This window comes from Pteropus medius, unplaced genomic scaffold, assembly GCF_902729225.1.
Source record: "Pteropus medius unplaced genomic scaffold, Ma_sr-lr_union100, whole genome shotgun sequence".
NCBI lineage: Eukaryota > Metazoa > Chordata > Mammalia > Chiroptera > Pteropodidae > Pteropus > Pteropus medius.
This window is the reverse complement of record NW_024349225.1, coordinates 9,918,926-9,946,019: the sequence shown is the minus strand read 5'-3', so window position 1 is coordinate 9,946,019 and position 27,094 is coordinate 9,918,926. Positions and strand designations below refer to the sequence as shown.

General features: G+C 48.1%; 1 protein-coding gene across 1 annotated transcript in view; it reads right to left on the bottom strand.

The window, feature by feature from the left end:
- ASTN1 (astrotactin 1) overlaps window positions 1-27,094 on the bottom strand; it is a 180,462-nt gene that overhangs the window by 85,059 nt on the left and 68,309 nt on the right. The window contains exon 9 of the mRNA XM_039881411.1: window positions 2,840-2,914. Within this exon, the coding sequence (XP_039737345.1) occupies window positions 2,840-2,914 (75 nt within the window). The remainder of the gene's footprint in view (window positions 1-2,839; window positions 2,915-27,094) is intronic.

Here is a 27,094-nt window from a genome sequence, read left to right as displayed (position 1 = left end):
AAGTCATAGGGGGCAGTACTCCTTCCCTCAAGAAGAGAAGCACGTCACTGGGAAAAAGTAGGAACATTAAAAATAAATGTGAAATAAAATAATGGACAAATAAATATTACGGTCAGCATGTTATAGAATTTAAAAGAGGAAAAGTCATCGTGGACTAGAGACACTCACTGTGGAACAGTGTTTCTCGCTCCTGGGTGCAGGTTAGAATGACTACGGTGCTTTTAAAACACACTTATGCCCTGGCGCCACCTCCCAGAACTTTCGAATGAATTGGCTGTTGCTGGGTAAGATCACTGGTCATTTCTGAAGCACACGAGGGCTTCTCATGGAGGGCCAGGTTGGAGAACAATTCTTGGATGAGACCGCAAATTCCCTGGAGTCGGGGACTGTGTCAGTCATATGTGTTTGGTCGCATCTTCAGCATTTAAGACAGCGCCTTGTAATAGCAGGTGCTCAATAGACCTTGAGTTTAGCTGAGACTTGGTCTCAACCATGAAAATGGGTAGTGTTTATATCAGAAAGTGACTATGCATTCTTGCTAGAGGAAAGAGTATGGGCAAATGTGCAAAATGAAAAATATTCAAGTTTGGGGGGCAGTGGGTGAGTTAGAAGATAGATTTGATGAAGAGTGGAGGGTTCTCCAGGAGAAGAACAGCTTATTAAAAGGCAGTTGCACATTGGCATTCAATCGCGGAAAGATGCGAATGTCAAAATTTAAATTTGATTCCATAGTCCAGGGAATCGTTCAGTGGCTTGGAATTCATTGAGACACTTAATCGCTGGTGAGCAGAGTAGCAAGTAAATGGTCATCGGCTTCTCTAAGAAATCACAGTCACTGACCAGGTCATAGTATTTTCCAGAGTGGCCATTGGCAGTTGGTTTGCTCCGATCTCAGAGAGGTTTTGATTAAAGTTCTTAATACCTGAAATCAGGAGATCATGACCCATTACTCTCACCTGACATATTACTTATTGTCATGTTAGGGACCAAAATGATCACTCACTAATCGGTTAACACATGGGCCCCAGAGACAGTCGACTGCATTGGTCAAAACACACAACTGATCTTCTCTGTAGTGCGTGGGTGTCACATCCAGTTGGCAGGTAGCAAACTTGAAAAGAGTAAATGGCGCTTGTGGGGACGGAGATGCGGTTTTTGTGCACGCTCTGCTCTAATAGAAATTTCATAAAAGCCCTTGTTTTTCAAAGTGTTGGTTTCTGACTTTTAGGGGAGATGCAACTTCTCCACGTTCACCAGCTTAACTCTGCTGGACTCTCCACCTGCCTTCGAAAGTCCCGGCAGACCAGCAGTAAAAAAAAAAAAAAAAAAAAAAGGAGAAAAAAAGCCAACCGAATGATAAAGCATTGCTGGAAAGTTTAAATGCCCAAGTCACAGTGTAAGAAAGATAGCTGACATCTCTTGTAGCACAAATCCTCAAAAGCAGCCTGCGGCCAATGTCATCAATGTGACTCGGCCGGCTCCGGGGAGAGACGATCAGGAGGGAGAGGGCAAGGGAAGGCCCCGCGAGGAAGCGGTTCTGTGGATCTGCACCCTTGCTGAGAGCATGCCTGTGGAGAACACTGCAGTGGCCAAGCCCAGTCCATCCCCCGCAAGCAGGGAGGGGCAGAGAAGCCAGGTCCAGGAGCCAATGCAGAAGCAAAATTGACACGGAGACCAGGACTGGCTGGCAGGAGGGTCTGCGAAAGGGGTTTGGAAAGGCAGCGTGGATTTGTGAGACTCAGCACACTATGAGTGCAGTGAAAACAAAGCATGTTTTCTTTCTTTTCTGTGTGTGTGTGTGTGTGTGTGTGTGTGTATCAGTAGTTTATTTCTTTTTATTGCTCAGATGCACTACAATTCACCTCTTGATGGCCATTTGTGTTGTTTCCAGGTTTTGACTCTTACAAATGAAATTATTCTGAGCCTTGGTGTACGCGTTTTCCATGTGCCCCACGCTGCTCACCATTCCTCCTGTTATATATAATACGCAGTAACGCAGAGCCTTCTTTGCTATCGGATACTCCCGCAGGACGATTTCCGTCCCCCACCAGAGGGCGCCCTCGTGTCATGTCCATGCTGCCAGGCCAAGCACAGTCTCTGGCACTTAGTAGGAACTCAGCTCACGCAGGTTAAGTGAAGGACGGTTTGACAAAATAAGCGGATGATAAGATCTTAGTTTGGAAATAAACGTGTGTTCCAGTTTATTTTCATAAACTTTATGAAAATCCAGCAGTTCATGGCTGGGCCCCAAATCCTTCCTCTGCTTGCTGATTTTTCTAATATGTGCTATTCCCAGGTTTGTAGGGGGACTAGAAAAATCCAATTTGATCAGGAGAGCGGTAGCTTAAAAAACTAATACTAATAACGAAGTAGAGCCGAGAAAAGGGGGAGGCAGGGGCGGGAGAGGATCCTTTTGAACAACTTAAGAAGGTACGAATTAGATGCACAATGGAGAGGCAGAAAGTGACATTAATTGCCTGCTCCGTGCCAACGTCTGTGCCAGAGGCTCTTCCTGCATAATCTCATACATTCCTCACGGCGACAGAGCTGGGCATGGAATGTAGCCCCGTTTAACACATGTGGAACCTGGAGGCTCCAAGAGGTTCGTCCATCACTGGGGTTCACAGAGCAGACAAGGAAGGAAGCCAGGACCCAAATGGAATCTGTGTGATCCCAAAGTCCTCCATACTACCACTGGGTGACTGGAGGGCAAGTGCTTTTGTTACTAGGTGAGCAAAGTATTTGCCCTTTGACCTTATCACTAGGAAAGGAAGTTCACTGGCACTTGGGACATGGGGCTTGCAGACACACATAAGCGAGCCCCTAGACAACCACTTACCTGAATATTTTATCAGAAGGCTGTTCTCCCAAAACCAGGTCAAAACCTCGCTGAAATATCGTGTAAGGCCAAGGCCTAAAAGGAGAAACATCATTCAATTAAAAGCAACTCAACCGACACTCCCTGAACATCCGCTTTGAGCCAGGCACTGTGCTTGGTTCTGGAGACCCAAAGACAACGAGGACCTAGGTCCTGTCCTCGAGAATCTCGCAAATGTGAGTTTACTCAGGGCCTTGAATGCTGGAACCTAACCAAGAACAGGATGAATGTAAAAATCACTGAACCACCAGGAAAGTGGAATTTCATAGACATAATAATTGGAACTACATATAGAGTAAAAGTATATTAAGGCGGACCTCACATCGCCATAATTCATAGCCCTTCAGATGTAGATGAAACAGTAACTCCCTCACTTAAGAGGGAGGGACGGCATGATTTCTTGGGAAAGATGAAGCTTCTGGAATCAGATGGTTTGGGCTCAAACCTTGTTGAACCAACTGCCCAACTCTGGGCAGATTATTTGTACTGTTGAGCGTAATTTCATCACTTGTGAAAATAGGGTTCGTAAGAGTTGCCTCACGGAGCACTGTGAAAATTAAGCAAAAATTTTAAGCCAAGGCCATTGCTCACACATGGTCCTCGGCGTGTTCCCGTTCCTTACTCAGAATGACATGAAGATTCTGGGTCTTTGTCTGGTTCCAGATGTTTTTAAACATTTTAATGTCACTCATTGTTCAAGCAGACATGACTGAAATGGTATTTTAAAAATAATCCTTAACTACAAGTCTCTCTAGAGAGCATCTTGGTGTTATCACATGTATTAGAAACCAGTGAAACTATTTCTTTCAAATAGTATATATCTGTTCCCTAATCCAGATGCCCAGTTCCCAAATTATTTACTCATTCAAGCAAGACTCAGTAAAGCCAGAACTTGTGCTGGGCGTCGGAGGCTGGGCACAGAGGAGGAACCCAGCCCTCGCTCTCACTGAACATACTCCGCGGATACCCCAGTAACCTACTGATTGAGAATTTCACTGTAGACATGCTTTTGGCTTGTGAGGACTACAAAAAGTCAGGAGAATAAATCAACATAATTATTTGGGGCTAAATCTAATACGGGGCATTCACCCAGTGGTCGTCAGTGTGTGTGTGCGTGTGTGTGTGTGTGTGTGTATGGGGGGGTATCAGCCAACAGAGGGTGTTAGGGACAACTGTGGCAGTTGCTCTCGAATCACGTGATGACTGGAGGACATTACTGGCATTTAGAAGGCAGGGCTAGGAAGGCTAGAACTGAGCAGTGCTCACGACAGCTCTGTACAACAAATACTTCCCCAGGCCTTGCCAATTTTTGAACATCTTTTTGCAGATTTGCTTAGGTGAAAACCTGCTTATAAATATCTGCGCCCAGCTGCTAATTCCGTTAACAAATAAGCACAAAGCAGCTTGTACTATTTTAATATGCGATGAATTTTCTAGGTGCGCAACTATGATATAAATTGAGGGAAGACTATATATTATTACTTATAAATTCTACCATGTGTTCGTAATTTTGGAAAATCCTATTATTGCCCGCAATGCTGTTCCTGGTCTTTTGAATCACCATGACAGCATCTGTATCAGTCTACATCGATCCTACATATGTTGTGCATCTCATGTTACTTTACACATTACTTCACGCATTAGGTGCAAATGTCTATTAACTCTGCTACCAGAGTATTTACACATTAAAATAGTTATTATGTCATTACTTTCTCATTATTTCTTTAATTACTGTGAAGTAATTCTATTTATTTTTTGAAAATTTTTGTACAGAGTTTACGAATTTCAATTAAAGATTATAAAAGGAGTTAAACATTTTTGTTATAAAATAAGATGTTGGATCTGATGAAGTTGAGAACCACCAATTTAACCCAACCAGCTAACCAATTAACAACATGAGCTGGGGGCTGGCAGGAGGGCGGGGTGGGGTGGGAGTGGGGACTGCACGAGAGAATGGCTTGAATGAAAGCGTTTATTATTTATGCTTCCTACTCAAAAACACTTTAGTCTTGGAGTTCAATTTAGAAATATCTGGAGACAACTAGAACTGGCTCCAAAGTACCAAAGAGTGTGCTAGGAAGACCCTCTGCGTCAAGCAAACAGCTCCCCTCACCCCCACGCGTTTCTGTTGGTTCTGTTCATTGAACCCACAGAGTAGGGGTTGATTCTGATTCTCTCTTGTTGAACAGTGAGTGGTGACTTGGGGCAGCTAAAAAAGACGTCTTAATTCAAGATAAAGTTTAGAAATCGTGACTTGCCCCCACGTGATCCCAGACACCTAGAAAGAGCAAGCGGAAGAGAAGAGAGATATGCGACTTCATCTCTTTTTTGGGCAGAATCACATTTTGTTTACTGTCAGTTTAATAATTTCAAATAATACACATTTTGCCTTTGAGTCATCTCTAGTACTCAAAACTGGTACAATGATATGTAATTAGAGTTAATTCTTGGCATGGTTCCTAGGTTGTTTGAAAATATATTTTGTGGAGCCAAATTTTAGGACTGGTGTTTATTACGACATGAACAATTAACTGCACAGAGTAACATAAATAAACCTATATTCAAGCCATAGGCAATGAATCAATGAGCCCAGAAATATTAAGCACACGTGGTGTGGCCAAATTGCTAGGTCAGGTCAAAGAGACTTCACGCTCTGGATGGGCATGGATGTTAAGAAAGGCGACTTAGATTTAAAGGATGCAGGTGTGTGGGGTAGACCCCGCCCCGATCGCATTGACAAGCAGTAGGGTGCAGCAGGAAGGATGTGGGTTCCAGGGCCAGCCTGCCTATTTCAAATCGTAGCTGAGCCTCCAAGTCCATTTTGACCATGAGTAGGCGCCTTGATCATTTGTGTCCCCGTTCCCTCATCTGTAAAACAGGGCCGATGGTAATAATTGTATCACCTGGTAAGGTGGTTCTGAGGAAGGACTAGTTAACGTGTTCGGAACAGTGCCTGGCATTTAGTAAGTGTCATACAAGCATTTGTTAAGTAAGGTGGATTTATTAGTTACCTGACTCAAATATAAATAATAGTTTCCCAAACTCCTACAGAGGAAGAAGTGTCTTGCCCTAAGGTGCAAATAGAACAGCAATATCAGGCGTTAACTCCGTCTATGAATGAGTGTGCGATGGCTGGAGAGGAGGCAATGATAACTATGGGAAGACCAAGCCCCCACCAAGACCCCTCACCCGCTCAGTGGGCCCTGCACAGGACTACACAGCGGTGACAGTGGACACAGAGAGAGAGGGCAGAGCAAATCGTGACGTGGCAAAACAAGTCAGAGTCGCAAACTGCTCCAACAAAGGTATAAAGAGAACTTACTCATTTTCTTCCACTAGTCAGGACTGATCAGTCGGAGCAATGGGAATCCTTATTGGATCTATTTAGCAAATATTTGTGGAGGGCCCGTTGTGTGTGAATTGTGATACTTGGCAACGGGAGTTGGAATAAAGGGGTTTTTGCCTGCCAAGGAACCTACGGTCTTTCTGAAGAAATACCCGTATGTCCAGACGGACGCAAGAGAACGAGGGAGGAGAAAGGGCGTGACAGGGGATAAGCTAAGTGGCAGCGGCAGTGGCAGACCATGTGTCCTGGTCCTGGGCACTGGCGATGCACAGAACGATGGCGGGGGAGCCTGGAGAAGCCACCTAGGAAAAGGCAGGGGCAAGCAATGAAGGGCTGGACCTAAGAAGCTCAAAGACACTTTGGAGCTGAGCTACCTGCGACCTGCTGAAAGAGGAGAGGCCTCTCTGTGTGCAAGTCCAAGTACGAAAACCGAACTGGCCTCACCCAAAGAGAGGCCCGACGTTGAGTCACATATCCGGACTTCAGTGGGAGTTGCCTCGGGGATGCCTGGAAATGGTGTCAAGGCCCTTATCATCGTCCTCTCTTTGCTCCGTTTCTCATTCTGCAGGCTCCCTTCTGCCGAAATGGCTGCTGCGCATGGCGGAGACGCAGGCTGTTTCCCGCAGCGGCAGCTCACGGCTTTCCCGGCTGAGGCCTCAGAGGCGACTCCTCCCCTGCTCGTTAGGAAGCAACGATCCCAGAAGAACTTCTCGACATATCCTGGGCCAGACGAGCGACCCAGGGCCAACCTAGGAGACGGCCACTCCCATGTGGTGTTCAGGGGAGGAGGGTGAGTGTCACCTGAGCTCCTCTCTGCTTGTGAGGGCGAAGGCGCTGTTTCCATCAGGAGTGGGTGGCATCACTGAGCAGGCTGTGCCCAATGTAGTTTTGTGAGAAGAGCGCCCATCGAGGAGCTCAAAGACTGTGTCAGGCCAGATGGGGGGCAAGAGGTCGAACCCCACAACTGGAAGAACCCCTCAGTCTCTTGACCTTAACTTGGATTATCCAATAATCTCTGCTCTGCATTGAGCAACCCAGTCACGTTTTCTTAGTTTAGGAAAATTAGTCAAATCGGAAGTCAGAATAAAGTTGCTTGTTGGTTAATATCTTCATTCTGACAAATCGAGACCCTAATGATTGTCCTCCCATGTGGGCAGCTATAGATGGCCCAGATTCAGGGGCATCACAGGACAGCACAGGAACCAGCTGGGATCCCTTGCCTTAAGCAGAAACATAATCTGTGACACAGGGGACCCCCAATGTAATGAAACCCGGCAGGCAGTGAGCCACGCTTGCGCATCGTGTGTGCTCGGAGACAGCTGGTGATACCTTCTTTGTCTCTTCTGTTCTCTCTCATGTCACACCAGACCCACAGTGGACGCAGAGTCTTTCCAAAATACTGGTAATTCCCAAGCCTTCGGCTTCCTCCTCAACTCTTTCTTGCTCTTCTTCACCAAGACAAACCAGCTGCCACTGGGTTTATTCCTTCAGTCTTGGCGTTAGGCCTTGACTTGACCTGACTGGTTACTTGGGCATGCCTTCCACTATGGTAACTCAGACCCAACGGAGTGATGACAGCCTGTATGGCAGCCCTGACTGGATGAGCCCTTCAGACTAGCTCTCCCAGTGCAGAAAGGGACAAGTTCTGCTCTGGACAAGTCCTTTAAGTGATGTTTTTGATTAGTCGCAGCTCTCCCCCTTACCGTGGCACCTGGAAATGGAGGTTGGAAGCTTTTGGACAGTGTGCCTGGTGATGGGCTTCCTGTGGAGAGCTTACTATGGGAGGTGTGGGAGGGGGAAGAGATACTAGATAGATAGATGATGATAGATAGATGATAGTTAGATAGATGGATAGACAGACAGACAGACAGACAGACAGACAACAGGCGGGGTAGAGGGTGAGAGAGACTACATGTGAGTATGTATACGGGGTGTGTGTACACCATTCGGTGTAGAGGGTGAGAATGTCTTGGCTGGAGGCAGTGATAACTAAGGTATTTCATAGGAGCTTTTGCTAAACTTACACATCCCTTCACTTGTTGCCAAAGAGAACACTTGACAAATGAAAATAATTTGCCCGTGTTAACTGACAGCACATCCTTTTAAGCCTGTCCCTGGCCCACACTAGGCAAAAATTTCTGGCAGAAGCATGGTTTCTGAAGTTCCCTCCAGCTACCCCCAAGCCAGAGCCCTGACAGAGGATAACGTGTCCACGTGTAACGTGGGAGCTTTTGAGCAAACGTTCCTTTTCTTATCTAGGTAAATGCGTTTGCAACGGGGCGCAATGAGATAAAGAATAGCGGTTTATTTAAAAAAATGCCTCTGGAAAAGGGTAGTTTGTAAGATATACAGGAGAAAAAGTAAAGAGAAAAATGCTAAAAATGACTTCTCCAGCTGAGCACTTGGTTGAAATATTCCATGACTCGGTTTACCCTAATGATAAGGGAGGGTGATGATTATGTGCCACTGTCTTCACAATCGGTACCAGTCTGGAAAGAATAAGTACTAGATCGACTGCTGCCTAGATTATCTGGTAAATCTGTGGCTTTATCAGAAGTTATATAATAAGGGTAACGATGCCTATGTTTCTACAGGACACTTTGGGGCCTTGGCATACATTGTTTCTTTACCTGGAATTTCTCCCCCTCTCATTACCTGGGTAACTTACACTCTCCTTTAAGTCTGGCTTAAAAATTACTTCCCTGATAGACCTTCCCCAAGACTAGGTAACGTCCCCTTGTTCTATAAAGCACCCTGAACTCTCCTTTATAGAACCAATAACTGTAATGAACACATTATGTGTGTAGTTAATATTCTCTCGTCATCAGATATAAAGATCTCTCTGTTATCGTCACTGCTGTATCCCCACTGTCTTATATCATATCATCACCCAGCAAGCACTCAGTAAAGACCTGGACTACATTGCAAATGAGGTCAAAGTCTGGACAGGTCGGGTTTGCGTCCTGAGTGACGCGGTCCACTGCCCTATGCTATCTCGGGCAAGTCCCTTAATTTCTTTCAGTCCCAGTCTCTTTATCTATAAAATGTGGATGAAATGGTACCAAGAGTTATTAAGTGAGCATGGGTGTACTTAGCACAGTGCCTGCCACATGGACCAAACTCAACAAATGTAATTATATTCGTTATAATTAACATTCCCTTTGGTGAATAGAAAATGTATTTTTAACATTATGTTTTAAAAACAAATCGTGATGATCATGGTATATTTTACAAACTCATGTTATCTTTAAATGTGTAAATTTCATGTAAAGAAAAATTAAATATTGATGTGGTTTAATTCATTATTTAATGTCTACTTATAGCTAAACAAATTCATTTAAACCTTCTTATGCAGAAAAATAACATATTTGTCAGTAACTTGCAAAGGATCAAGGAGTGCAGGTTCTGTCTGGAACCAGACTGACTAGTTATGAAACCTGGCTCCATCACTAATAAATGCTGTGCCTGGCTGAAGGTCATTCATTTTAGCCATTAGAATATTCTATCCACTTCCTGTCCTTGCTCCGGTTATGCCGACGTCGTCCACCCCCATTCTCCTGTCCTCTTCGACACTTACCCATCAGTTCTGGCGGCTTCAGTGGCCACTAAGGTGATCCTTTCAATTCTCAAACTACTCAGTGCTTGGCTTCTTCCCTCAAACGATTCTGCCCTTCACCTCACTCCCATGGTCGTAGCCTAGGTCGCTACCATCCGCAACTCCTCTTGGGTCCCATCTTCAAGAATCCCAAATCTGACCATCACCTCCTACCTTCCCCAGCTCACTCCTAAGGCCACATGATGTTCTACCCTCCCGAGACTTAGAATCCATTCATCCAAGTACCGTTTTACCGACCCTCACCCACCTCATGCACTCTCTCCCCTTTACTCGGATTAAATTCTATGATCCATTAATATAATCACACCCTTTCCTCTAACCTCACTCTCTGGCCCCTCCATGGCTGCATCGTACTTGTCCGAGACACTCAAATGCTGGTTCAACTCAACGACCCTGTTGCACAGACGAATGCAGCTGGCGACCGGACCAATCGGTCTTATTTTACATCCCACACCACCGACCTCGAGTGGGCTCTGAGGACTGCCTAGTGATCAGACTGTTTTCCTTATCTATTTACTTCTCTAGTCTCTATATCGTTATTTCATATCATCTTCTCTCTCCCCAAACCTCCAACACCGCCTTCCCCATCCTTCCTCAGCTAAGGATCGGCTTGCCGTGTGATTGAGACAACAGAGATAATAGGATTAAAAGCTTTCGCCACCACATCTGCCCACCTACCTTTCCCTGAGCCCATTGCTTGGCCCTCTTTCCAGTAATTAGGCAGGCACGGTTTGGGTTCCTGTCCAGAACGCTGCCATTCAGAAGGTGATGGTACGTCACCCTCCGACGCCCACAGACATTGAGATATAAGGAAGAAACCCTAGAGGAGAAATTTTACAGATCCAATCTCCCTGCTGCTACTATGACCCGCTAAGCAAATCAGAGCATCCTAGAGCCTCGGCTTCTTCATTTGTAGAATGGAAATCACGACAGAGAGCATACTTCACACGAACTTTACACTGTCGAACAAAGTGTGTATAAGTAGATTTCAGATCTTTGATAATCTTGGATTATTCATTCTTAATCGACTTTGTTTGCAGTTGCGTCCTGTAGTTTGTGTGTGCGTGCCTGTGTGCGCTCAACACACGTGATCTCATTTCATGTCCTGAAACACTGACACAATTCCTGCCTCTCTACGGCTCAGTTTTCTCATCTATAAAATGGGATGATAGCTCACCAACCAATAACTTGCAATAATCTGGGATGTAGTGAGTTCTGAATAAATGGTGGCTATAATTATTCTCGCGCTATTTGAAATGCTGGTTCTAAATGTTGAAAAGGATTTTTCTTAAGAAATTTTAGAAGCATCTAAAATGATTTTTAAAAGGACAATAAAGAACAAAACACTGACTTTCCACCCCTATTTTGAGATTCAAGGATACAACCTTGCTCCCCAAAAGTGGCAATAAAGACAAATACACACAGTGTGAAGGTTAATTTTACATGTCAACTTGACTGGGCCATGGAGTGCCCAGATTTTTATCAAACATTATTCTGGGTGTTTCTATGAGGGAATTTTGGATAAGATTAACATTTGTATTGGTGAAATGAGTAAAGCAGGCAGCCCTCCCATAATGTAGGTGGGCCTCGTTCGATCAGTTGAAGGCCTGAATAAAAGAAGAAGGTGAACCCTCCCCTGAGTGAGAGAGAATTCTTTCTGCCTAATGACCTTCAAACTGAGACATCAGTTTTTCTGCCTTTGGATTTGAACTGAAACATGACTCCTCTTGGGTCTTGATCCTACTGGCCTTCAAACTGGAAATACATCAATTTTCCTCAGTTTTATGGCCTTTCGGTCAAGTTTCAGGCCTTTGGACTTCTGAAACTACACCATCGGCTCTCTTGGGTCTTCCGCTTGCTAACTGCAGGTCTGGAGACTTGTCAGCCTCCATGATTGCATGAGCCAGTACCTTATAATAAATCTTTCTATATATTCTACATCCTTTTGGTCCTGTTTCTCTGTAGAATACTGACTAGTACACACCTATACATATACAAATACAGAAGCCACAGGTAACCTTTACCTCAACACAAAGCATGTCAGAGAATAAGGCAGGTGAGGGGACATGGGCACGGACCCCAGTTATGTGGGAGACATCAGTACTTTGACCCCTAACACCTGCTTTATTGGGACAAAGAATAGACAGGTGCCTCTGTAGACTCAGGGGTCATCGAAGAAGGCAGCCTCAGACCTCGTCTGACCTCCAATGGGGAAAGTTGGCCCAGAGACTTGACTTTGCCTGACAGTCTGGGATTAAGGATTACATAAAGCAAAAGGAAGAATTCTGGAAAATCAGAGATCAGATAAAGCTGGAAACAGTAGCTGCCATGTACTGAATGAACATTTGCCATGTGGCAGGGAAGCATAATCTCGCTGCCATCTATGCATCATTTCACCACCACCTGGAGAGCTACACAGCTACACAGTTATCCCCAGGTTGCCAAGGTAAACAGAGGGTGAACAGGGTCAAGTACACTGTCCAAGGCCACGCAGCTGGGAGGGGACAGGGGGGAGCCCGGCCATGGATCGCACAACTCATATTTTCCCCCACACCTTGCTCTCCTCCCCTCACCACCACGGGCTTCTGGAGGCACTGTACAAAGACGGCGCTGCGTCTCCAGGCAGCGACGTTGCCTGCGTTTTGGCCTGGCTTGCCCGCCCCGCCCCTCGCCTCTAGGCGCAGAGCGGTGGGTGCGGCAGACGTTACCCACAGTGCACAAAGAATTACCTGCAGCTTTGCCTGTGTTTTCACAGTGCAGTTCTAGCATACACCATGTGGCACTAAGGTCACCTGTTTACCTGCCTTCCTCTTTAAATGGTCTCTCACTGACATAGCTACTGAATCTCCCGTATCCTCGTGTCTCTCCTAAGTGACATTCAGCAGAATGGTTCTCAGGCTTTGGGATACATCAGATTCACCCCACATGTGGGCACAGTGGTTCTCATTCCACGTATCTACAGTGGACCACGCATCAGTATTTTTACAAAGTTAGCTGGATGATTCTACAGCACACGATAGTTGAGAACCACCAAGTATGTGCCCGCTTGCTCACACTCCCAGCCAGTCTTTATGAATGAGTTTGGCATTCTATGAAATCTGATTGCCATAAAAACAGAAATTACAATCGAGCCTAAGAATTCACTAGAACCCACTTTTTGAATTTCTGAATAATAATGAGAGATGAAGCATATTGAGTTCCTTCCTGTCCTCTTTACCGATGAATTAAGATTCCCGAATTTCATTATAATTATATAAGTCATACATTTGTTTTTTTTAAAACTGTCAGTCATTTTGATTTCACTGGATCAACATTTCCATTAACAGAGTATTATACAGAGTTGAGATTTTCGTACATTCATAAATGCATCCACGGGCACAGATCTACACACATACATTCATTATTGTAATGTCTGTGCACACATGCTACACACACACACACACCTCCACACACACACACACACACACTCACAAACTCACACACATTGCCACAGCTGCGACAATTCCTTTGGGGCAGCGGGAAGGGGTCAGATGGCTGGAAGGACTCACTGCTCCTTTCTTCCTCCTACCCTCTTAACGTCCCGGTAGCTACTGGGGACTCTGAGGATAATCCTGCAGAACACATCCCCAGAGAGCAGGGCCCCCTGCAGGCCACCACTGGTCTGAGAATCACCCAGTGGCATGAGTTTTGTGGACAGGCTCTGGAGTCAGATAGACTTCCACCGGAGTCCGAGGTCTGAATTTGAGTCCCTTGCCAGCTGTGTGAAACTGACGACGTAGTTATTAACCTTTCTAAGCCTCTCTTTCTTTTGCTATGAAATGGTGATAATAACTGCCTGTTACTCACAGGACCGTAAGAAGATTAAACGAATGAATAAATACAGTTCCCGTACAATGACTGAAATACAGTTGTCACTTTCTAAATGTAAGTTTCCTTCCCCCATCTCTCTCTGGACTCCAAATCGAAAGGCTCGGTTGATCTTCACCCTGGGCTAATGCAGCCGGGGTTTTGAGTTCAATCCCCCTGAAAGCTTGTTAGTCTCACTTACTCCTGCCCACAGGCACAGCCTGCTCCGGCTATCCCTGGACACCCATCTCCGCTTACGGATGAGCAGGGCGCAGGCTTGGTCGTGGATCTGTGCAAATCCATCCCCGTACGAGAAAAAGACTCGGCACCTCGTCACTGCTGAGTGGGACCAGCCCATACCAAGGAGGTTGCAAACCGAGAGTTCTCGCATTCTCACCGCCAACACACGCATGCGATTCCAGCCAGAAGTCAGGAAAGCGAACAGCACTAACGTGAGACAAGAGGCAGAAGACGTGCGGGAGAAGAGACAGCTTCCTCCAGGCCCATAATTTCATGTCAGGAGAAACCGACAAGGTAAATCAACCAGGGAAGAATCACAAAATCCACCAGAGCCTTGTATTTAGCATAGATCTCGTGCTCTTTCCTTAAAAGTCCTTTTCTATTTACTAATTTGTTTCCATTCAACATGTATTTAGCAAGTTTTGCTATTAATTCAATCTTCCATTCACTTATTCATGTATTTATTGACTTGAAAAATATTAATTAACCAACGGCCATGTAAAACACACTTTGCTAAAAACCCTGTCGTGGGGCACAGAAATGATTAAGACATGTCCTCTGCCATCGAGGATTTCATTCACGTGGTGAGTCATTCCTCAAGCAGTGATCACTGCAGAGAGCTCTGGGACACACTGATAAAAGGCTGGGTCCCTGTCTCAGATCATGGTCTAACGGGATGAGAATGACAAGCAAACGATCCATGGCATTTGGTTAGTCAATTTTTATGATACAGTAAATTAAAGCCATTATTTATTGTACGTTTACTAGTAGTCAATGAGCCAAATGCCTTAAATTTATTATTTTACTTAATTCTCATCAAAAAAAAAAAAACACACAAAACCCTGAGGCATAGATATTATATGATTCCCATTTAATAGATGAGAAAAATGAGCCTTAGGAAAGTTAAATAACATTAGCCTAAGTCACAACTAACACATGGCAGGGCCAGGGCTTACACCCAGCGCTCTCAGACACCGAAGTCCTTGCTATGACCTTGGTCTGTCACCTCCACCGTGGTGCCATGGGAGGACAAAGGGGAGTCCTTGAGCTGCGCTGGCTGTAGTGAATGAGACGAGGCCCCATCCACATTCCCAGGCAGGAATGAGAAGGTAGGACTGAAGGAGCTGGCTTTTCACTGTGAGCATGTGGCAAGGGGTGCAGCAGGTCGCTGGATAAGCAGGGCTGACGATTAAAAGAGAAGAAAATACAGAGACAGAGAGTGAAAACAGAGGTCATGGGCGTAGACGAGATGGTAATAACAGCCGGGCCCCTGATCGATCATTTACTCTCCTGCAATCACCTCTATTTTGTAGATAAGATCGCTGAGGCTCAGAGAGGTTAAACAGCCAAAAGTCATCCTGAAGATAAACGAGGAGAGATCATTCGTTTGCTCATCCCTTCGTTCATCCCTTCAGCACACATACATTCAGCAGCTGGTGTGGGCCAAGTTCTACTTTCAGCAGATTCAGAGATGAACCGAAGCAAAGACCCCCGAGGCTCTGCCTGCCCCGCGGTGTTTACACTAAGGCCAGCGTAAGCGCGGTTGAGGGGAGTGCCCCGAAGCAGGACCGCGGTCCTCGAGTGCATGTGGTCTGCGACAGCCTGTCTGAGCAGGCGAGGGTTAAGCCCTGGGCCCGGGGATCTTTCCACACATGGATTGAAAGTTCTATCCTGGCCCTCAAGCCCCTGGCCACCACCCAGGCATGACCCGGCCTCCGCCTGCCCGTCCATGTCGTCCGCAGCCTCTCTCCCAGCTTATGGCACCAGTCGTGGTGTCTGACAGTTCCTAGAAGGGGCTGGGCTTTTTCCTTGCCTGACCCTCCGGGGGCCACTCGCCCCGAAAAGCCCTTCCTTCCTCCTGATCTGGCTGGTGCCTCCTCACCTCCGTCTCAAGACAGCCCCCGAGGCCCCAGGTCCCAGATTTCGAGTTACTCTGCTGCTCGCCCCATTTCGGTCGCTTTCGACGAGGCTGGCACAGCCTGTAGGCGCAATGTGCTGTGTTCGGACTCGTTTGTTTAGTGCCTCCCCCACCCCACAGTGTCTGTGCGTCCTTTCCACACGGCACCCACGACTCGTAAAAGAGCCTAACCCACCGCAAAGCCCTCAGGAAAAAAATAACCATTTAACGCATGATTTCGGTGCTTATAAATAAGCAGGCGTGTGCGCTATTAGGAAGAACCGTTTCTATGCGTGTGGGGGGATCACCAAACTGAGTTTAAAGTTTCTAGGTAATAATTACAGCAGCGGCACCGGCCATCTTCATTAAGAAATTAAGTGACGATCGAAACAGAGACAAGCTACGGAGATATGTCCCTTAAGAAATTTAGGCAGCAGAAGGAAATGAGAAAAACGATGTGGGGAAATCACAGGGCTAAGGGATCGCTCGGCATTTAGAAGGCGCCGGGGTCTAACAGCAGATGCAAGAAATGGCTGGCTGGGCGGCCAGCCTGCGGAAAGCAAGAAAAGCCGAAACGACACGGCGGAGAATGGAACGGGCACAGCGGGCCAGGCGCACCCATTTCGGACGGGAGTGAGAGCGGAGAGAGACCGCAAGTCAATGGAGGGGAGGTGGGAGCCCCCGTACTGTTATCCAGAACTGTGAGATGACACCTTTCTTTTGTTTTGAGCCACCCACTTAGTGGCACTTTTCAGTGGCAGCCTGTACGCTGGGTAGAATGTACCCAGTGGAGGAATATTTGGGAGTGTTATGGGTCCACAGAGCAAAGGCATCTACTGAGGACTGGGGGCCCAAGGATGCTTTCCAGAGAAGGTGGAAGACACCCAGGTTTTAAGGATGACGCGAACTGTTTTGAGAGAGACGTGCGAAAGTCCAGTCCACAGAGAGACGAAGCCCTGCATTTAGTCACGGAGACTTAGCATGACGGGCGGGTCTGCCTTCCCGGAGCCCGGCTGCCAGGAGACGCGGGCCCTGGACACGGGGCCAGAGGTCGGGGCCTGGTAGACCCGGGTCGCGAAGGTTTCGTGCACGACCACGGGGACCGGGGATCTATCTTGAAAGGTGATAGAGAGATGCCGAAGGGTTTTAAGCTGTGGAGGCAAGAAGAGTGGTTAGCGGGCTACGGGGGTGACCCCACGAGCGACGAGAAGAGCTGGGATGAAGGAGGAGAGGGGACAGCGCTACGTGGTATTAGGAACCAGAATTAACGGGACTCGGTGGCTGGAAGGATGTGGAATGAAGAAGAGAGAGGACGTCGGCAAGGAACTCAGACTTCCGGTCCGAGCGAACGGATGGTGGTGGCTCCACTCACTGTCCAAAGCAGGAAAACGTTTGACTTCAGAGTCGTTTTGGATACACTGAGTTTGAACGGTTTAAGCTGGGTAGGGATCAGGTCATGAGAGTCCGGAGGGGAAGATGTGTCCTATTTTTTCATGCCAAATAAGGAGTCTTGAGAAGTAGAGAGTCAGGAGGTAACCGGAAGGTGGGTCGGCAGAAGGATGGAGGTGGCCGGTACCCACAGAGCTCAGTGAGGACTCACTCGGCTTTCCCTGCTAACCCCGCCCCAAGCTTCCAGGGGCAACATAAGTGTGAAGCAACGTCTCTGCAAGTTCCCTCCTCCGGGAGGCCGGCCAGTCCACACACAGGTCCCGTGAGTTCCGTGGGGTTGGTTATTAATTGATTCTCGTGGGAAAGAAACAGGAGGAAGATAGAGAACAAGATTCCAAAACCAAGGCTCTGTCCACTGCGTGTGACCAGGAGGGACGAAGGCTGTGCAAATGGAGAGCCGCCGGTACGTTGGGGTGAACACCCCGACGATCCCATTCTTTGACTGGTGATGGGCACCGCACCTAGAGTGACAGCAGTTCCCAGCCTGTGGCGCGCATGAGCATCTTCTGCAGAGCTTGCTAATGTGCGAATTGCTGGGCCCGCTTCAGAGTTTCCGGTTCAGCAGGTCTTGGTGGGGCTAAAGAATATGCCTCTCTACCAAGTTCCCGGCTGATGCTCATGCTGCTGGCCTGGGGACTCCTTTTTGGGAACCATTGTACTAGCGCTTGTGACCCGTGCTGGGCATCGGAATTGCCTGGGGAGCTTTTACGCTCTGCCACTGCCAGGTTCAACCCCAGAGATGTCTGACTTCATAGGTGTCATGTAGGGCGTGGCCGTGGGCACATTTAACGCACCCAGTGGGGTCTAGTGTGCAACTGGACTTTGTGCCTGACGCTGACATAGACATGGGGACACAGAGTGAAAAGACCCAGCCCAGATCTTAAGGAGTTCCTGGGCCAGTGGGCGAATGACAGGTCTGCGTACGTTTGCGTAAGGCGAGGAAGGTGAGTGGTGGGCGATGGGAGAGGCAGGGAAACGCCAAGAGCTGATGACGCCCGAGGCGGGATTGGGAAGGGAGACCGACTGGGAGAGAGAAAAGGTTTGGCTTTTCCAAGTAGGAAAATGGGGATGGGGGAACTTTGATGACGCCACCTTCCCGTCCAGGAAGGGGAGAGCGCGAGAATGCGTGAGCACGTGGTTTGCTTAGACAATGCAAGTGGTTCGACATGGCAGATGCACCCGGTGCCATGAAAGGTAGAGCCTGGGGTGAGGCTGGCTGGGCTGGCTGGGCTGGCAGGTGCTGCTCAGGGAGGGGCGAGCGCACAGACGGGGGCTCTGGGCCACCCACGGGTCACGGGGGTCCCCTGGAGAACGCCCTGCAGTGCGCCGGCACTCCCACCGGGCACCCTTCCCGGCCTCGCGGTTATAGCTTCCCCCTGAAAATCATCACAACTCCCTCTGTTTCCTTGTGATTTTTCATGTAAAAGATGGATAGAAAAAAAGCGATCCTGGGCCTCAGTCTTGTGAGACTTGCGGGCAGTAGATTTCAATCCCCTTTACTTATTTATGGACCTATTTTTCCCAAGTGCTTCTTTTCCCTGGTCTATTTGTAAACACCATTTTCATTCCTGTTAATCCTTTTGGCAGCATTAACTCATTCCGTACTCACTGCCTTTATCTTTCCTATGAAGAATGTTCACAGACATAGTTAAAAATTCACAGATTTTTGTTGTTGTTGTTGTTGTTCTCTCCCAGGACTTTTTCTGATTCGGGGCTTGGGGATGTTTCCTTGCATAGGCCATTTTTTTTTTTTTTTTTTTTTTGCTGGACAACTCACTCATCAGCTCAAGATGTGGTTTCTACTGTTCCATCTCAGTGCCCCAGCGCTGTGCCTCTTTCTTCCCCTCCTCTCTCTCTCTCTCTCTCTCTCTCTCTCTCAAGCCTGCAAAGTACTCGCTCTGACCTTGGACTTGGGCACAGTGGTCGGGCAGCCTGAGGCCTCTGCACTAACAAAAGATTTCAGATCCCCGCGGCTGTTGCTCCTGCATCCCCCACCAGCCTCAGATCCACTCGCACAAACAGCAGCTGCTGAGCCTGCCCCTGCTGGATTGTGCCGCTGTAGAATGTTCCAGCCGGAGCCTAATCCATTCTGTCAAACCGACTGCAAGCGGAGCCTTCAGGAAGTCCAGCGATTGTAACAGCCCAGCCAGAGGCAAGGCAGAGAAAGACCCGGCAGCGGACGGAGGCTGTCTTCCGCGCCTCAGTGACACAGTGACAGCTGTGTGATTTCTCGGCCCTTTTTGGCATGCTCCAAGATGGGGCCTTTCTCCTCCCTCCACACAGCCAGCCAGGAACAAAGGCCGAGGCTCAGCAATTGTCCAGAACAGACAGCAAGGAGAATGGAGGGCTCAAAAATGCCATTCTGCAGGGCTTGGCTTCTGATTTCCTCTCCCTCCAACTGAAATGATTGAGGGATGCCGAGCATCGCTCTGGGGAGATGGGCGTGGAAGGGCTTTACCTCCATCGCACACATCCGGAAACGCAGACGGCCACCTCGTAGGTCATGAGGTGGCCGTCATGCTGAACGCCGAGAGGCCGGGTCCTTTTGGGAATGTTGGCACGGTCACGGTCTCCTGGGATGGACTGAGCTTTAGGAGATCATCCAGTCACAGGACTTAGAGCCACGGCCCTCGCTGCAGACTCACCGCGTGCCCCAAATTTCAGAGAGTTCAGGGGACACTTGCTGCCACCTGGGGCAGATCACCATATTTTGAGATGGTGTTAAGCATTCAACGTTTTTCTCATCTGAATTAAAATCTGCTTCCTTCTAGTTAGTACCTGCTAGTCTTGGGTCTGCCTTTCTGGGACAAAACAGATCAAGTCCGACTCTCTTGCTACAGTGATCACCATGTCCCCCTGTCACTCCTTTCTCTGAACAGCTCCAGGCACGTCACCCAGCCTTGCCAAACGACCGGCCAGCCTCTGGTCACTCTCGTCTGGACACTGTCTAGTTTGTCACAATCTGCCCAGACCTAAACCTTGAAATCCACGACTGACCAGACCGATGTCCCATAGAGCAAGACGCACAGGAGCCTGCACCCCCACCAACCCTTTCCCGGACATCCTGATGCCACACCCAGTGCAAGACCCTCAGACAGGGCGCGTGACAGCCACGCTCCCCATGAGTTTGGCGCCTGGAGCCAATGCTGACGGGAACACCCACGCTCTTGCCCCTCTGCCGGCCGCCCTGGATGCTCCAGGGTGCCACCCAGGTACCCGCTTCAGCACCCAGGCGCTCAGCCCCGGGACACTGCGAGTGGGGCTGCTGTGGGGCCAAAGCTGAGGCCCCCTCTGGGAGCCACTCCAGCTAGCGCAGGCCTCCTTCTCAGGGGCAGCCCACACCCGACGGCCAGTCCACGTGGGGGCTCACTGCTCTATCCGCTGCCTCATTTTGGGATGCCTCCGAAGGGCTGTCCCAGCCCCAGAGCTCCCACAGGACTGGCTGAGGCTGCTGTGGTCACCGCTAGGCAGGTGAGCATGTCCTTCTGCCCAGTCTGCCTTCTCTCAGCCCCCCGCCCCCAGAATACCCCCTGCATGTAAATTCTGCTGCAGAGTATCCCGCGGAAGCTGGGCTGCCACAGGCACCCCACACCCCTCGCCTCCACCCGGCCTCAAGCCCAGCTCTCAAGCAGGGCTGAGAAAGTAACCTCATGTCCTCACCTTCCCTAAGTTCTTATTGCTGCTTCAAACCTAGGGACTCTCACCCCCTGAACACCTGTCTGGCCTGGAGGACTCACCTGCTCTGTGTGCACCAAAGGCCCTCTCCCACTTCCCCTCCTGGGGGTAGAGCAAGGCCTGGATAACATCCAAACTGTCTTCCTAGAGCCAGGAAGTCTGGGAGAGGGACACCCAGAGCCCCGTCTCCTGGCCCCAGCGTTCGGCCGCCTGCCACCCCGCCCAGCGCTGCTCCGTCCCGGGCTGCCCCCGGCTCTGCTTCCCCACGCCCCCCGCCCCCACATCCTAGCCTTTTCCCCTTCTTCCCGCTTCTCAAGATCCCTGCGGCTTCTTGCTTCTGCCGTGTAGCCTCCGCTCTTGACAGTAACCATGCCCCTTCCATGCAGTCAAAAATGAGCTGAAGCTGACCCCACAGGCAGCTGGGTTGGATCGAGTAGATGCAAAGGCCCGAATGACAGGCTCCTCCCTTCGTTGTTGCCCTTTGCTGCTTGTTGCGACCTGGTAGCTTCCTGGGATGTGCCCAGAGCTGAGGAAACAGGTTGTAGGCATGGATTCCTCCCATGCACCTCCTTCCTCTGCCCAAAGCTCCAGGTGCCAACAGCCTCTCTCCATGGGTGTATACTGACCACTGAATCCTGTCCCCCTGGGGTACAGCTATTCACTTCCTGTTCTCCATTATCTGGGCTAACTGTAATCCTGAGTCCTATACACACACACAAACACACACACGCACACACGCACTCACGCACACTTTCCTCTTCATCCAGGCCATCTTCTGAGGAACAGGATCTGCATGGCTGAGGAGTACAGGACCTTCTCCCTTCCCCTGTAGAGGTGGCCGACCCCGACACCCACTGTGAAGCCCTGATGACGGGTTTCCAGAGGTGGCAGCTAAGATCTGGCTCCCAGTGCCACCTCTGTGAAGCTGATGCTCGGCTCCCAGGGCCACCTCTGTGAAGCCGACGCTCAAGCCTGCTCTTTCGTCCCTAGGTGGGTCATTTCCCTTACGAACACCTTCCCGCTTATTTCCTTTCCCCAGACTCATCTTCCGCCCATTTGTCTTCACAACATTCGCACCTGCTGCGGACAGAATAACCAGGAAGAGGACGAAACGAACCGTTGCCAGGTCCAGACAGGAAATAGAGTTAAAGATGGTGACAAACCACCGGGAAGGGTTGCAATTTCTTCATAAGAGCGAACATGAAGTCATTACTCGAAAAACTTCGATAAAGAATATTAACTCCGGGAGAAAGCGAAGCCCGGCCATGTTGACGGTCCAAAGGCATCAGGAGCACGCGTGGCTTCTGCACGTTTCTGTGTGTGTGGGTGTATGTGGGTGGGGACCCAGACGGTAGTTGGGTGTAACACCTTTAGGAGGTGCAGAGATACCCGAAGAGGATTTGGTGGCTAACAGGGCGTGTGTGAACAGGATCAAGGAGGAGGTCATTGTGAGGGATTATGGAGAATGATCCCGAAGTTTCCTATCTGGGGGGGGGGGAGGGGCTGAGCAATTGTTAACGCTATGTATACAGGCCAAGTACTGTGGAGCTAGAGCTGGCATTGAAAATGGGGAACGGGTTGGTTCTGTGGTCCATTCTGGACCAGTGAATCTCGGGTGCTTGTGGGAAACCCATGAGTGAACATCCAGAAGGCAGTTCGAACTGGAGGCCTGAAACCAAGAGAAGAAATCGGGGCCGAAGGTACAGATTCGGAGGAAGTGCATGGATCACGGCTGTGACTATGGGAGGAAGGGGCCGCCCAGGGAAGACAGACGGCCTAGCAGCAGAAGGAGACCAAGGACATTCCCCCAACCTCCGGGGAGAGCAGGGGATGGCCGAGGATGCTGCTGGGAAAGATCTTCCTTTCAGATGTTTAACTGGTTGACTTTTGTCCAGGACAAGAGTTAATGTGGGGAATGCTGAAGACCAAGGTCTCACTTCAGGTTACTTACAAATTAATAGACATGGAGGAAAAACCCAAACCTCCCATCCTTAGGTACAGTAACGGAGCAATTTTCAGATTAATTTCTGACTCCTTCCAAAGAACTTGGCTCTGAGTATGAACCGACATTCTATCCAAACCTGAGTGTGTTTGAGAGTCCCAGCTGATGTTAATTCTACCCTTAGACGTGAAACTCGGAGGCAATACTTATTCTTCGAAGGAACCTAAGAGATACGATTCCATTTCTCTCTCCACACTCTGCAAAGACATTTCAGTTTAAAAATCTTGGAAAAAAACAAAGTTGCTGTTAATAATTTTACGTATATTCGTATGCTTGGCACCAAGTACTGGGTCATGGCTGTACGTATGCGGACAAGAGGAATAAGTCACCAAGGAAGGAAATCGACGTGCATCTGCTGAAATCGACGTGTAGAGCCCAGATGTGACTAAATGTATAATAAATACACACGTTCCTTCGTTGTTCAGATGAGGCTGAAATGATTGATTTCACGTGTAAAGTACTTTGACTGTGACTGTCACTCTCTTTTTAACATCGCGAGGCTTTGAACAATGGGATTAGCATCGCCTCTGAATGGGTACAATGTTTACAATGATCTGGGCTGACACTTCACCAGCAGAGAGGTCTTAAGCACTTAAGAGGCTGAAACTCGGGGGTAAAGAGGGTATTCCCCCCGTTTTGACTTGGCCCTGGCCCTCTATGAAATTAGATTTGGGAAAGTAAAGTAGATTTGCCACTTTTTTATTCACAGAAAATTAGAAGTGCGACGGAGGGAGAATACAAAGGCAAGATGGTTCGTTCTGCCATTTGGGATTTGTGTTGCTTTCTGATTGACTCCGGGTTTAGGCATTCAATTTATTCTTATTTAGTAACTTTTTATCCAGCTGTCAAAGGCATTAGATCTAATCACTGCCACTTTCTTTAGAGAACAGTAACCTCTGCAAGGAGATATTTTTTTTCCTCCTTTAAAAAGGTGGGAAAAGAGCCAATTAAGCTTCATTCTGCGGAGGTACAATGGCCTGAAAGACAAAACATAAACCTAGCAACTCCATTAAACTTTTGCATTCGTATCCCCAGAAAAATGGAATAGGGAAAGATGATGTCAGCTACTCCGGGTCTCTGAGGGACATTTTCTTTTTCTAAATCAAGAATAGGTATGGTCCTTTCCTTCCTGTTTATTTCTTCTTCCTTCCTACAGAGCATAGGGAGAGGAGGAGGACGAGAAAATAAGAGAAAAGTGAGCCAGGACCGTGATTTTTTGCCAGCGATGGACGAATAATGGCTCGTTCCAGGAAGACAGAGAAAATGGGCTAAATTAGAAAACATTTCACAATGCTGGGCCTCAGTATCAAGTTGAGCCAAACTGAATCCAGCACAGCAATTTCCTACCTCCCAACTGTGTCTGCTCGCGCTCGACGCTTCAATCATATCGGCCTGAATGCTGCTCCTAAGACGACCGAGTCTCTGTCCGCCTCCCGCCGCCCAACGCCCCCATCCTGAGCCAGTCCGTCTCCAAAAGGGAATTCTGTCCGTGGATTTGAGCTTCATCTCCTCTTTCGGCTTCCTCGAGCTGCCTCTCTCTTTTCCAGCCGCCTTTATTAAAAATGCCAATGCTACCATTTTCTGCCTGGATTTCAGAAAAATGCAGTAAAACCAGCTGAGGCTGGGAGGGACCACGAGAGCCGAGATGATCCGCACCAAGGAGCGGCTTTTTATCTGGCGGTCCCTCAACTGATGCTCGCAGCCCAGAAAGCGCTGAACAGCCAGCAGGGGCAGGGAGAAGAGACTGCCATGTTTTTTGTTTTGTTTTGTTTTGTTTTTCTTTTAAAATTAAAACCCCTTAAAAAGGGAAAATGCTGTCCTTGTAACTCTGGCAGAGACTTTCAGGTTTTGTTCTCTTTGTCAGAGTGGCAAATTTCGTCTTCTATTTTGGAAGGAGAGAGAGGAGGAGCGATGGCCTGGAAACCTGGAACATGCAAGGTACTAGAGACAGACGAGGAGGAAGACGGGCCGGGGCAGAATAACTAGGAGAAGAAAAGGCAGATCAGAAGCAATTGTGAAGGGGCCAAAAGAAGACAAAGGGAAAAAGAAAAATGGAAAGAACCTAAAATGGCTACGAATGAACAAGAAGTAAAAATGTAGAAAGGGTAAAGAACACGGCAGAAGACAAATGAAAAACGACAGCTGTTAAAGAACCGTACAGATAGCCAATAGGAGAGGTGATCTAGGCAACCTCTCTGAGGATCGGTATGGTCATGGGTGCTTTTTTTAAAAACCTGTTTTTTAAGTTAGGTATGGTTGGTATACAATCTTGTATTGGTTATATTAGTGTCAGGTGTATGCGTATTTCCCTCAGTGCTTTGTCCAATATGGCAATTCTGAGCCTTCCATTGCCCCTTCCCCCACCAGCTAATAGATATCATCGTATTTCAGCCTAAAGTTTACTTTCTCCTTCCTGTTTAATTTTCTAGTTACACCCCTTCAGTAACTTCTCTGCCCTTTCCTGGGACATTTATGTCGCTTCGATATTAATAGATGATGCCACTTCCCATTTACGGTTGCTCGGCTCAAATTATTGCCATGATCATTCTTTTCATCTTTTCATCCACCCCTGTGAACCAAACCCTCTGCCCACCAATTGGTCTCAGCGCTATTTCCCAATGCCTCTCGCTTCTCTGTGCTTCAGGTAATAAACCACCTTCAACATTTCCATCATGGTGAATCTCATATCATGAGAGAGAGTTACAAAGACGGCCTCAGAGAGTGAGAGTTCTGCTCTTGAACCCCTTGAGGACCTCTGGTTGGGTCCCTGTGGCCGCTGCATGAATAAGCAGGCTTGATAAGGATAGGAAAGCATCCTTCTCAACTGTCCAGAATGCATGACAAAAGGAACTCGTCTCCCTTCCCACGAGATCTGTTCTCTCTTCTAAACATGATCTTTGTGGCAGTCTCTGTCACCAGGTCTTACTTTTCTGGTGGATGCAAGAGTAGAGAGAGACTCAGAAGGGCAGGAAAATGTCTTACTCTTTTCTCTCTGAGGGCGACTACAGTGGAACTATCGACCATCAGGCACTATTCGTTCATCGATTCTGTTATTGATTTAATTTTACTGAACACTTACTATATTACTAAGAGTGCTTGGCATCACCAACAGACAAACAAAAAAGACCAAAAAAAGCCAAGAAGAAGGTGTAGTCTGTGCGCTTTCTCACTGCTGTACAGTCCAGCGGGGAAACAGACGAGAATACTAGTGATTATATCGCATCGAGGCCCCGATTGGCTGTATGCAGGCGCCATGGAACCCCAGGGAAGAATCTTTTGAATTCACCACAGCAGAGGCAAGGGGCCAAACAAAAAGCAAGAGTGTTCTGGGAAGGTTTTTTCTCGGAATAGTTGTTAGAGGTAAATAGAATAATAATATTTATCCTTAAACACTATTCTTTCTTCCCTCTTCCTTGCCGAAAACAAAACAAACAAAAAAAACACCTAGGAACTCCCAGGAACACTCTCTTTCCAGAAAACCACCTGTATAGTCTGGTGCATCCATCCCACCAGTCCACACTGTGTTGCTTAACCTAGGTCAGTGGGGACTGTACCAGGTTGTCATCTCGAGGGGTGAGCCTCACTGTCCCACTTGAATAGTACTCTGGTCATCAGTGGAGCCATTTTGGTTTCCCCTCTGCTGTACCTGCCTAAATCGGTCTTCACGATGCTTCCTGCTCGTTTTGTTCATCTCAACTACTCTTCATTCATTCATTCACTCATTCAACAGACTATTATTTACAGTCAGCCTCCAACTTTCTTGTATTCGACTCTCTTGTATCTTGTACTTCCTGCACCTATACACTGGTCTATGCCAATTGTGAATTTTTATCCCAATTCTGATAAAGACTCCTCTCCTCCTCACTCGAGCCTGACCCCTATCAGAGCTTCACCTGGGCGGTAACAAGTGTGTGTGTGTGTGTGAAGTGGATAGCACAGGCTCCACTTATTCTAACACCGAGAATGTTCATGGAAGTTAACGCCCCCATGAGAACTGGAGCCTGGAAAGAACCGGCAGATAAATTCCTCCCCTTTCCATAGATTGTTCCGAGGTACAGCTTTCCATACTTTCTATACTGTATCTGTTGGTCCAAAAACTGGCTTCTTGTAAAGCTGTGGCCAGGTTACTGATGCCTCACCTTGTC